The 13,230-nt window shown below is 45.6% G+C and overlaps 1 protein-coding gene across 2 annotated transcripts in view; it reads right to left on the reverse strand.

The window, feature by feature from the left end:
- Positions 1-13,230, reverse strand: part of ANK1 (ankyrin 1) — a 163,714-nt gene that overhangs the window by 73,133 nt on the left and 77,351 nt on the right. Inside the window, exons 18-23 of one of the 2 annotated variants that reach the window (XM_040414815.1) lie at positions 12,983-13,081; positions 11,484-11,582; positions 9,301-9,399; positions 8,944-9,036; positions 6,800-6,872; positions 6,606-6,629 (exon numbers count right to left, since the gene is read on the reverse strand). In XM_040414815.1, the coding sequence (XP_040270749.1) occupies positions 6,606-6,629; positions 6,800-6,872; positions 8,944-9,036; positions 9,301-9,399; positions 11,484-11,582; positions 12,983-13,081 (487 nt within the window). The remainder of the gene's footprint in view (positions 1-6,605; positions 6,630-6,799; positions 6,873-8,943; positions 9,037-9,300; positions 9,400-11,483; positions 11,583-12,982; positions 13,082-13,230) is intronic. The other variant, XM_040414816.1, reaches the window with a different exon arrangement.

The following is a 13,230-nucleotide window of genomic DNA, read 5'->3' on the forward strand; positions in this document are numbered from 1 at the left end:
CATGTGATGCTATCACTCTTTCAACTACATTTATTGTGGTATTGCCCACAAGAGGGATACCCCCCAGAATACTGCTGTACAGGGCAATACAGGTAGCACCATCCTTAGGTGCCTACTCAAGTAAGGGACTTGCAGAACCACCCTCCACCATAGGTTAAATGGTAATATTTTGACTGCCAGAAGCCACCACTAGAGGGAGTTAGATTTATAATTGAGTTCAAAGCAAACTCTATGGATGTATGCAACAAGCTCCTTCCAGTTGCGGAGGGGAACTATTTATCTGTATGGTGCCCAGATATTTTTGGTGGTGGAGCTGCTGTTGTGTAGAAACTTGACCAGGTCTATATATACATGAATGAACCAGACTAGATACTGTCAGCAGGATGAACCCTAGTAAACCAGCCATAATACTTGGTGGGGCTCACCTTGCTGATCAAAATCATACATTATTTCCCCAGACCTGTAGCTGTATTTAGGAGAAATAAGTGTCAATCAAGTGGAGGGGGTAGTGTCCAGGATAGCAGAGAGGAGGAGCTAATGTGCACCGAGTGGCTAAGGCCCACCCTTGGTGCACTTAAGCACTAATTTGCATATTTTTTTTAAATGTTTATTTCTCCTAAATGGAGCAACAGAAGAAAAGCATGTTCTTAATCAGCACAGCTCTTTCCACGCCACAGTAATATTCTAATATTCCATCCGTTCTTGAGCTTTTATCGATAATATCTCGTTTAAGGAGATTTCAAGTCCAATTCAGTGAACGACAGGACATAAATATAACGTAACAATACAGACTATGACTAAAAGCACTTGAGATGGAAATAATCACTAATTATATTATCTGTCAACAGAAATCTAATGATACATACTAATTACCCCTGTTTATACGACGCTGTGCAAAACCAACATCTAATTAACAGGCTTTGTAGAGCCGAGCGAAAGTTTTTAAAACCCAAGTGTAATAATGAAAATGACTGCATCTTAATGTACAATAAATCGTTAACATACTATTTACTAACAGCGCAATTAATTAGAAGACTCAATAAGGGGAATCCCTACGTACTTTATGGTGAATCTCCACCTTTTAACACCATCTTGTTTATAGGTAGATCATTATAGTGGACTACACTTTTGTCCAAATCTAAATACAGTAGGTATGGAATAAAATCATACATTTCTGGCTGCCTGCAGTCCCCATTAGGGGGAGCGGGGGAGCTTTTTGTATACTTTTTGTGGAAAACTCCCCCTAGTGGTGGCTGCAGTTATTAAGAAAGTTATCATTTAATACTATGCATGGGATTTGGAGCTCTGTATTAGAATAAAGCAGCTTCCACCACTTTAAAGATATATGAACCCCTGAAAAAGGAGGCCTACTTTGGTGTCTAATGATGTAGTGATATTTAACTTTTTTTTTTTTTCAGGTCTGTATTTTTGGGAGACAATTTATATTTTTTAATAAATAGTAGCAGGCAACACTTACAAGTGGAGTACGTATTTATTTACTAAAATCAGGACAATGCCTAAAACAATCACCAGCAATAATAAAAATCACCAGAAATAATAAAATAGCAATAATAATAATAGCCATAAGTATAAAATAGTGATAAATCCAGGAGCATACACAAATAAATTATTATCTCATAGATATCGTAGTTGATATAACAGCAACTGAATTAATTAGTTTTCCAATTCACAGTAGGAGATAAGACAAGTTCAGTTCACTTCCATATTCTGATATAATTGAAGCAGCATAGATTAGGAAAATGCTGCTACAATTATATCAGAATATGGAAGTGAACTGAACTTGTCTTATCTCCTACTGTAAATTGGAAAACTAATTAATTCAGTTGCTGTTATATCAACTACGATATCTATGAGATAATAATTTATTTGTGTATGCTCCTGGATTTATCACTATTTTATACTTATTGCTATTATTATTGTTATTTTATTATTGCTGGTGATTATTTTAGGCATTGTCCTGATTTTAGTAAATAAATACGTACTCCACTTGTAAGTGTTGCCTGCTACTATTTATTAACTATTTACTACTAGATTGGGTGAGTCTTTTAGCAGTGCACCTATCCATCATTACTCCTGGTTGAGCAACCCAATATCACTTTGTTTCCAATTTATATTTTTTTATGTCACCATTTATGTATCGTTTAATGTATCGTTTAACTTTATTTTTTTGGGGTTCAGGAAGTGGAAATCAGCAATTTTGCCATTGTTTTGGGGTTTTGTTTTTATGGTGTTTACCGTGAGGTATAAATAACTAAATAACTTTTTTTGTTGTTACAATTGTAGTGATCCCAAATTTTGACAAATTTTTTATGTTTTGCTACCATTGAGAACTTTTTTTTTTGCAAAATGATTTGTTTCTATGTTGCTGCATTCAAGAACCATACATTGTTTTTCACTTTTTATGTTGGTCCCACTAAGAGACTTGAATTTATAATCTCCTGATTGCTGATATAATACACTGAAATACTCCTATGTTGCAGTGTATTATGCTTATCAGTGTCAATACTGCATTGATCATGGTATTTAAGGGGTTAAATAGCAAGAATTGGCATTTTTTTCCCAATTCTGCTCATTAAAGTGGAGTATCAGCAATCAAGAGCTCCCCTTATAGCAGCAGTCTGGTTGTATAGTCTGGAGCGCTCCCTATAACAGCAGTCTGGTTGTGTAGTCTGGAGCACCCCCTATAACAGCAGTCTGGTTGTGTAGTCTGTGGCACCCCCTATAACAGTAGTCAAATTGTGTAGTCTGGAGCACCCCCTATAACAGCAGTCTAATTGTGTAGTCTGGAACGCCCCCTATAACAGTAGTCTGTCTGTGTAGTCTGGAACGCCCCCTATAACAGCAGTCTGGTTGTGTAGTCTGGAGCGCCCCCTATAACAGCAGTCTGGTTGTGTAGTCTGGAGCACCCCCTATAACAGCAGTCTGGTTGTGTAGTCTGGGGCACCCCCTATAACAGTAGTCAAATTGTGTAGTCTGAGGCACCCCCTATAACAGCAGTCTAATTGTGTTGTCTGGAACGCCCCCTATAACAGCAGTCTGTCTGTGTAGTCTGTAACGCCCCCTATAACAGCAGTCTGGTTGTGTAGTCTGGAGCGCCCCCTATAACAGCAGTGTAATTGTGTAGTCTGGGGCACCCCCTATAACAGCAGTCTAATTGTGTAGTCTGGAGCACCCCTATAACAGCAGTCTGGTTGTGTAGTCTGGAGCGCCTCCTATAACAGCAGTCTGGCTGTGTAGTCTGGAGCGCCCCCTATAACAGCAGTCTGGTTGTGTAGTCTGGAGCACCCCTATAACAGCAGTCTGGCTGTGTAGTCTGGAGCACCCCTATAACAGCAGTCTGGTTGTGTAGTCTGGAGCACCCCCTATAACAACAGTCTGGTTGTGTAGTCTAGAGCGCCCCCTATAACAGCAGTCTGGTTGTGTAGTCTGGAGCACCCCTATAACAGCAGTCTGGCTGTGTAGTCTGGAGCACCCCCTATAACAGCAGTCTGGTTGTGTAGTCTGGAGCACCCCTATAACAGCAGTCTGGTTGTGTAGTCTGGAGCACCCCTATAACAGCAGTCTGGCTGTGTAGTCTGGAGCGCCCCCTATAACAGCAGTCTGGTTGTGTAGTCTGGAGCACCCCTATAACAGCAGTCTGGCTGTGTAGTCTGGAGCACCCCCTATAACAGCAGTCTGGTTGTGTAGTCTGGAGCGCCCCCTATAACAGCAGTCTGGTTGTGTAGTCTGGAGCACCCCTATAACAGCAGTCTGGCTGTGTAGTCTGGAGCACCCCCTATAACAGCAGTCTGGTTGTGTAGTCTGGAGCGCCCCCTATAACAGCAGTCTGGTTGTGTAGTCTGGAGCGCCCCCTATAACAGCAGTCTGGTTGTGTAGTCTGGAGCACCCCTATAACAGCAGTCTGGTTGTGGAGTCTGGAGCACCCCTATAACAGCAGTCTGGCTGTGTAGTCTGGAGCGCCCCCTATAACAGCAGTCTGGTTGTGTAGTCTGGAGCGCCCCCTATAACAGCAGTCTCATTGTGTAGTCTGGGGCACCCCCTATAACAGCAGTCTGGCTGTGTAGTCTGGAACGCCCCCTATAACAGCAGTCTGGTTGCGTAGTCCGGAGCACCTCCTATAACAGCAGTCTGGTTGTGTAGTCTGGAGCACCCCTATAACAGCAGTCTGGTTGTGTAGTCTGGAACGCCCCCTATAATAGCAGTCTGGTTGTGTAGTCTGGAGCGCCCCCTATAACAGCAGTCTTATTGTGTAGTCTTGGGCACCCCCTATAACAGCAGTCTGGTTGTGTAGTCTGGAGCGCCCCCTATAACAGCAGTATGGTTGTGTAGTCTGGAGCGCCCCCTATAACAGCAGTCTGGCTGTGTAGTCTGGAACGCCCCCTATAACAGCAGTCTGGCTGTGTAGTCCGGAGCGCCTCCTATAACAGCAGTCTGGTTGTGTAGTCTGGAGCACCCCTATAACAGCAGTCTGGATGTGTAGTCTGGAATGCCCCCTATAACAGCAGTCTGGTTGTGTAGTCCGGAGCGCCCCCTATAACAGCAGTCTGGTTGTGTAGTCTGGAGCACCCCTATAACAGCAGTCTGGCTGTATAGTCTGGAATGCTCCCTATAACAGCAGTCTGGCTGTGTAGTCTGGAGCACCCCCTATAACAGCAGTCTCATTGTGTAGTCTGGGGCACCCCCTATAACAGCAGTCTGGTTGTGTAGTCCAAGGCGCCCCCTATAACAGCAGTCTGGCTGTGTAGTCTGGAGCACCCCCTATAACAGCAGTCTCATTGTGTAGTCTGGGACACCCCCTATAACAGCAGTCTGGTTTTGTAGTCCAGAGCGCCCCCTATAACAGCAGTCTGGTTGTGTAGTCTGGAGCACCCCCTATAACAGCAGTCTGGTTGTGTAGTCTGGGGCACCCCCTATAACAGTAGTCAAATTGTGTAGTCTGGGGCACCCCCTATAACAGCAGTCTAATTGTGTAGTCTGGAACGCCCCCTATAACAGCAGTCTGTCTGTGTAGTCTGGAACGCCCCCTATAACAGCAGTCTGGTTGTGTAGTCTGGAGCGCCCCCTATAACAGCAGTCTGGTTGTGTAGTCTGGAGCACCCCCTATAACAGCAGTCTGGTTGTGTAGTCTGGGGCACCCCCTATAACAGTAGTCAAATTGTGTAGTCTGGGGCACCCCCTATAACAGCATTCTAATTGTGTAGTCTGGAACGCCCCCTATAACAGCAGTCTGTCTGTGTAGTCTGGAGCACCCCCTATAACAGCAGTCTGGTTGTGTAGTCTGGGGCACCCCCTATAACAGCAGTGTAATTGTGTAGTCTGGGGCACCCCCTATAACAGCAGTCTAATTGTGTAGTCTGGAGCACCCCTATAACAGCAGTCTGGTTGTGTAGTCTGGAGCGCCTCCTATAACAGCAGTCTGGTTGTGTAGTCTGGGGCACCCCCTATAACAGCAGTCTGGCTGTGTAGTCTGGAGCGCCCCCTATAACAGCAGTCTAATTGTGTAGTCTGGAGCGCCCCCTATAACAGCAGTCTGGTTGTGTAGTCTGAAGCGCCCCCTATAACAGCAGTGTAATTGTGTAGTCTGGGGCACCCCCTATAACAGCAGTCTAATTGTGTAGTCTGGAACGCCCCCTATAACAGCAGTCTGGTTGTGTAGTCTGGAGCGCCCCCTATAACAGCAGTGTAATTGTGTAGTCTGGGGCACCCCCTATAACAGCAGTCTAATTGTGTAGTCTGGAGCACCCCTATAACAGCAGTCTGGTTGTGTAGTCTGGAGCGCCTCCTATAACAGCAGTCTGGTTGTGTAGTCTGGGGCACCCCCTATAACAGCAGTCTGGCTGTGTAGTCTGGAGCGCCCCCTATAACAGCAGTCTAATTGTGTAGTCTGGAGCGCCCCCTATAACAGCAGTCTGGTTGTGTAGTCTGAAGCGCCCCCTATAACAGCAGTGTAATTGTGTAGTCTGGAGCGCCCCCTATAACAGCAGTCTAATTGTGTAGTCTGGGGCACCCCCTATAACAGCAGTCTAATTGTGTAGTCTGGAACGCCCCCTATAACAGCAGTCTGGTTGTGTAGTCTGGAGCGCCCCCTATGTGAATTGATGACTGTCTAGTACATAAAAGTATTGTACTAAAACTAGGCAACACCTAGACCTACCTGACGTATAAAGCGGGATGGAAGTATAGACAGATGCTGGAAGTAGTGGGGCAGATAATGCAGACTGTGGAATAAATCTGATCTCTTTGCAAATAAAATAATGTAGAAATAACAAAGATATCACATTTAAAGGAACACTCCAGACAAAATTCATACATTGTGTTATGACTAGCGTAGGGTCTGAGAGGGCGGAGCATGACATATGATGCTCCGCCCTATCAGACCTTTCAGTAACACTGTGTATCAGTTTTGCCCGGAGTGTTCCTTTACTTTATGCTGGTTAGTTGCCTGAGCTAAGGCCATGTGGATGCTCAGATGTGGATTAGGTATTAGTGAGATGCTCTTTAGACAAGGCTGATGGAATGGAAGAAGCTGAATGGGTCAGGCTGCTATGAGTCTTGTGGTCGGTAAAAAGTACCATAGTTCCTACCATGTAGAGGCAAGTGGGGAGTTCCTAGAAAGTAAGAACAGCCATAGTTTTATCCAGGGCCCAGTCCAATGTAAAGTGAGGAGGACGCTCTGGAGGACAATACTATTGGGGGTGGGTAGAGGATATATACACTGACACGGGAAAGCAGGATAGAGAATCTTAAGGCCTGTGGGTAACAGAATGGCTCCGCTCACCTTCGTCCTCCGACACATCCAGCATCTCGTCCACAGTTTCTGGGAAGCTCATCCTGTGCCTTTCGTTGGCTAGCTGTGGGAGAGACAAAGTCACCAACTGACCCTGGCACCGGAGCACTAATTAAGGGCTCATGCACGCGAGCATGTGTGCCTCATGCCCGTATTGCGGGTCCGCAATATACGGGCACTGGCCCTAGTGCACCCCGTATCACGGAGGCTTTCGTGGGATTTAGGTCCGAGCCTCTGCACTGCAAAAAAATGCTAACCGTCTCTTGCGGATCACGGACCCATTCAAGTGATTAGGTCCGCATCCTCAACCAGCGTGCACACGGACGGTGCCCGTGTATTTGTGATCCGCAGCACAGGCACGGGGCAAACACGCTCGTGTGCAAGAGCCCTAACGCCGCCCTGTTTTTTCCTGCCTGACTACCACCCCCACATGTCATCCAAAGCTATGTGTGGCCTAAGGGGATCATTTGATACTGACGATGCTCAGCAGATATCTCCAGGCATTGAAATCAATGATCCGCTGTAGAGATATTCCCAGCAGTGACTTCATGCTGTTTTCCATCAGTGTGAGCGTGCTGCCTATGGCTCATTCAGCCGGGAGCTGTGACGTTCTGTACAGCTAGCAGTTCTGTAGGCTTACAAAATGCTTAAACAGGTTGTTTAGGATTAGAAACAAGGGTCTTTTTTTCCACAAACAGCATTGCTGTTGTCCATAGGCTTTACCTCAGCCCCATGCAATTCAGATGCAATACCAGAAGCAGCCCATTGATAAGAGTGGCGCTGTTTGTTGAGGAAAAGAAAAAGCAGATTCTGTTTTCTAATCCTTAGAAAACCCCACTGTTTTAGCTACCGTACTTCGTTCAACCCTGATTCTCTATTCACAGTACAAATTTGCCAGCTGGGTACACCAACACCACTGGATGCCCACACGGGTAAGGTTTGTGGACAGAGGGCAGAATGTGGACCCCATGTAGAATATGACTACTATCCAATGCTTTTGAGAAATTGGTCATATGCAGGACGGCCAGCCATATACAGGAGGATTTTTTTGCATCATCCTTTGGTCTTGTTTAAAAATGTAATATCTTCTTTTTTCCTACAGCTCCTATGCAAGCCTACATGTCTCCATGGTAACAGACAACAAACAAACCCTGTGTAGTCTGATCCTGCAGTCATGCTTCCACCAATTCCTCACTTCTTGGAAACCTATTGAATATATGCACACGACCGTTGTTCGGGTCCGCATCCGAGCCGGAGTTTTTGAGGCTCAGATGCGGACCCATTCACTTCAATGGGGCCGCAAAAGATGCGGACAGCACTCCGTGTGCTGTCCGCATCCGTTGCTCCATTTCCCTAGCCCCACAATAAAAAATATAACCTGTCCTATCCTTGTCCGTTTTGCGGACAAGAATAGGCATTTCTACAATGGGCCGCCTGTTCCGTTCCGCAAATTGCGGAAGGCATACAGGCGACTTCCGTTTTTTGCAGATCCGCGGTTTGCGGACCTCAAAAAACGGAGCGGTCGTGTGCATGAGGCCTAAGTCAGCATAACATTAGGAACAGAATGAAAAAAGCATGACTGCAATATCAGACTACATAGGATTTGTTTGTTGTCTGTTACCATGGAGATGCACAGGTCCGCATAGAGTTATAGACCCAAAATGAGAATTTTTTATGAAAACCTATTGCAAAATTACTTCAGTTTTGATGCATAGGGACAATGACAAACAGGTGGACATAATCTTTAACATGATGGAAAATCTGATTGGGCGTCTTGCATTTTCGGTTGTAAGATGTGCCCAAAATATTCGTTTACAAGGCTCAATTTTTGAATTGACATTACATATTCGATAGATGATGGCCAAACCCACTTGAACCAGCTGGCTATCTAATGTGTATGGGGGTCTCCTGGCTGCCTACTGAAGACAGGTGTTGAGGGAGAGACAGATTGGGCAGTTCAATTTCAACATGCCCTGTCCATTTTCTGTTCTCAAAGGACATAAGCCGCCACCAGAAAAGTCTGATCGCGCCTTACTCCCCTCTTTCCATCGAGAACACATGCACTCTTGGCCAAGCTTTGTGTGCCTGTCATTTTCCAGTTCTTTCCTAAGTCATCCCCCCTTGTTATTACTCACCTGGGCAGTTGGTCCATCTGTCACCAGACTCAGAACATCTGTCACAGAGATGTATCCTAGACGCTTTGCAATGGCCAGCGGCGTGATCCCATTCTGCAGAGGCGTAGGGCACGGGAAGATGCAATAGGGCAATGAGGAAAAGAATGAGGCATGAGAGGCCAAGAAGAGGCATTTGATGGGTGATGAGGCAAGACAGGTGACCGGAATAAAAATAAAAAAAACAGGACAGGGTGGATAAAATACAATGAGAGTCAAAAACCGACAACAGGTAAGGACAACAAAGCCAGAAGACGTTTTCTAAGACATTGGACAAGACACAAGGGAAGAAGAGGTCAAGGAACAAATGGAGGCTCTCACCAAGCTAGCCTGATTGGGGCAGGCTCCGTTCTTCAGTAGGAGGGTGACAATGTCTGTGTGCCCCTGCTGAGCGGCCTGGTGGAGTGGAGTGAACCCCAACTAAAAGAAGAAAAAAACATACGAAGACCATATATTTCCCCATTTTTCCTGTGCAAGCTTTGTGGATCGTTACCCTCATCATCTACATGATAATAACTAGAAACCAGATGTATAAGCCCATTGCCAGACAAGCCTTTGAAAAAAGCCAGACCTACTGAGTAGATTTAGTAGGATAGGACATCACTTAAAGACATTTTCCAGGCTCCTGATTTTGATCACCTATACTCAGCATAGGTCATCAATATCAGAATGGTGGAGGATCAAAATCCCACACCCCCATGATCAACTGTTACCTGCAGCCTCCATTCAAAGTGTAGCGGCCATGCCGTGCTACTGCAGCTCAGCTCCAGCGTGACCACTAGGAATGGAGCTCTGTTTCCGGCTCTGTTCAAAATGTTGGCTCTGGTGGTAGAGACTGCAGGAGACAGCTGACCAGTAAAGGTGTAGGGTGTCAGACTCCCACCAATCAGATATTGATGACCTATCCTGAGGATTGGTTATTTGTATCAGGAGCCTGGAAAATCCCATTAAAGGAGCAGTCTCATCAGGACAACCACTACCCATCGAGTGTAGATACTTGGTTAGAGAAGTAGCAGTTGCCCCCAGGCCTCTGCAAAAGAAGACTCCAATACTATTAATAGCAGACGGAGGCCCTGTTATGATCTCTGTGATCATTTCCCTCCATCTAGTTTCTACTTCTTCAGTTCTTCCATGCACAGTTCTCTGAGATGACCCTTCTCATCATAATTGAACACATGTGGAAGGAACTGGTAGATTTTGTGAGGGATCTTCTTGAGGGTTCTCAGCATAGTTTCCCCAGACCTTTAGGTCTTCTTCATTCAGTCAACAAAGAAAAAGGGGTAATGAAAAAGTTAAAATGTAACTGGTCTTCCCTAAAAATGTGGGACAATCCGCGTCTCCCAAGGATGTACTATGCTAATACCGAATTAAACTGAACCCCAGCAACACAGCACCCCGTTCATAGATGGTCTGTACAGAAGCTGAATGGTTCACTGATGAAATGCTGGTGTTAAAGGGGTTCTTCAGTTTGTTTAAACCGATTATCTATCCTCTGGATAGATCATCAGCATCTGACCGGCGGGGGTCCGACACCCGGGACCCCCGCCGATCAGCTGTTTGAGAAGGCAGCGGCGCTCCTTCTCACTGTATACTGCTGGCCCAGTGACGTCACGACTAGTATCACTGGCCTGGGCGGGGCTAAGCTCCATTCAAGTGAACAGAGCTTAGCCCCGCCCAGGCCTGTGATACTAGTCGTGACGTCACTGGGCCAGCGGTAAACAGTGAGAAGGCCGCGGCACTTAAGAAGCGCCGATGCCTTCTCAAACAGCTGATCGGCGGGGGTCCCGGGTGTCGGACACCCACCAGTGAGATGCTGATGATCTATCCAGAGGATGGATAATCAGTTTAAACAAACTGCAGAACCCCTTTAAGTCACTTGCTTAACAATACTGGTTCCAAGACGGAGTCGGGGTACTTCCTCCTATAATAAGTGCAATCTTCAAAGGAGGATCTATCTAGTACGGCCAGAATCACCCTACAATATCCCACAACCGACATGACACATTTCTGTCCCCAAATGTCAAGACTCTTCAGGGGATTCGGAGATGCCAGAATAGACACCCAAAACAAAGAGGGCAAATGGTTACCAGCTAACCCCCTGTACAGTGCACATCCAACGGGGACTGGTATTTGTGTTGGTCCCATCTTCATATGTGCCCGCATTGCTGAGAAAAATTATGTTTTGATACATGTAAATGAGCCTCTAGGAGCAACGGGGGCGTTACCATTACACCTAGAGGCTCTGCTCTCTCCGCAACTGCCAGGTGCAGGACCAGGTGTGATGACGTGTACACCGCCTGGCCCCGTCAATCAAAGTGGAGAGGGCGCAGCAGTTTCAGAGAGAGCAGAGCCTCTAGGTGTAACGGTAACAGCTGTCCATATGGCGGATGTATACAAAGAAGATGATAAATTGCGGAGGTGGGGGCAGCAGTCAAACACAGACCACCAATATCTCAGCTAGGCTCTAAGATACCAACTATTAGAAGACATGGTCACTTGCTCACCTTGTTGGTCGCGTTCACATTGGCCTGATGCTGTAGGAGAAACTTTACTATCTTGATGTTCCCGTAGTGACAGGCGACGTGGAGTGGAGTGAACCCCATCTAAGAAAAGACATTGGTAAGTGGAAGCACAGACGGCTTATTTTTGGGCACCATTTTACGGCAATTTCTGGCTATGTGCCTGTGCAAAGGAGAACCGGCTTAGTTGCGCATAGCAACCAATCAGATTCCACCTTTCATTTTTCAGAGCCCCTCTGCAAAATGAAAGGATCAATCTGATTGGATGCTATGGACCACTAAGTCTAGTTTCACATCTACGGTTTTGTTTCCGGTTTTGACATCCAGCAGAGGATCTCAAAACCGGACCAAAACGGTTCCATTTCAATTTACACATCAGTATGCATCCGTTCCGTTAGGACGCGATTGTGTTAAATCGAAACAAAACAAACTTACTTTGTAAGTCAATGGCTGACGGATCCGTTTTTTTTAGAATCCTAAAAAGCTGAACCTGTTACCAATGACTTACATTGTAATTAGTGCCATATCCGGTTTGTTCCATTTTTTTTTTGTTTAAATCCCCCCAAGCATTTCTTACAATACCCGCCCCAGCTGCTGCTGAACCTCTTCTTAAAAAGAAAGGTGGAGCTTTCTGTTCACCATTAACAGAATTATGCACCCTTTAAAAAATATGAAGGATGCGAGGCGTGTGGTATGATGTTCTGCAGCAGCTGGGGCACAGTGTAGTGTCTCTTTTATGTGCATTTGTCTCACTTCAGCAAGTGACATTTATCATGTAGAGAAAGTGAATACAAGCCACTTACTAATGTATTGTGATTCTCCATGTTGCTTCCTTTGCTGGCTGGATTCATTTTTTCATTGCAATATATGCTGCTTGTTTCCATGGTTATGATGACCACCCTGCAATCCATCAGTGGTGGTCGTGCTTGCACAATATAGGAAAAAGCACCGACCTCTTGAGTGTCCAGGACCGTGTGAGCTTACATAGGCCGGTGCTTTTTTCTATAGTGTGTGCAAGCATGACCACCACTGATGGATGGCAGGGTGGTCGTAACCATGGAAACGAGCTGTGTATAATGTGATGGAAAAATGAATCCAGGGAGCAATATGGACAATAACAATACATCAGCAAGTGTCTTGTAGTAACTTTCTCTACATGATAAATGCCATTTTCTGAAGAGACACAGCCCCCTTTAAGATAGGGAAAAGAACTGCAAGTGACATGTGAAACTGCACATCTACTGAGAAGATAAGCAGCATCTACAGGGCACCGCTTATCTCCTGTCTAATCGTCAGGTTGCATTTGTTTACAGACATATTTTCGGACATGTCAGTGGTAGGTTCCCATTAAAGATGTATACTGTATATGGCACATGTAAGCACAAGTGACCCCGCAAATCATTATATTTGTATTTAGGCACTGGAGGTTCGATCTCATACGACATCCGGACGTCCACGTCAGTCTCTTCTCTGGTGGAATTTACCCGTGTCTCGGCGCTCACGGCAGCATCGTGGGACACCAGGATTTCTGCTACATTAAGGTGACCTTCCTGACAGGCCAAGTGGAGGGGGGTCAGGGAGCTCTGGCAACAGAAATGGCACCGCGTCAGTAACATATCTTCTCAGTTTTCCAATTTTATGTAAATAAAGCGTCAAGGGCTTATCCCACGATTCACATAAGATATCATATAATACATGACAATCTCTAACAAAGCTAGAACCAGCCCTGCAC

Source organism: Bufo bufo, chromosome 1 (assembly GCF_905171765.1).
Source record: "Bufo bufo chromosome 1, aBufBuf1.1, whole genome shotgun sequence".
Lineage (NCBI taxonomy): Eukaryota > Metazoa > Chordata > Amphibia > Anura > Bufonidae > Bufo > Bufo bufo.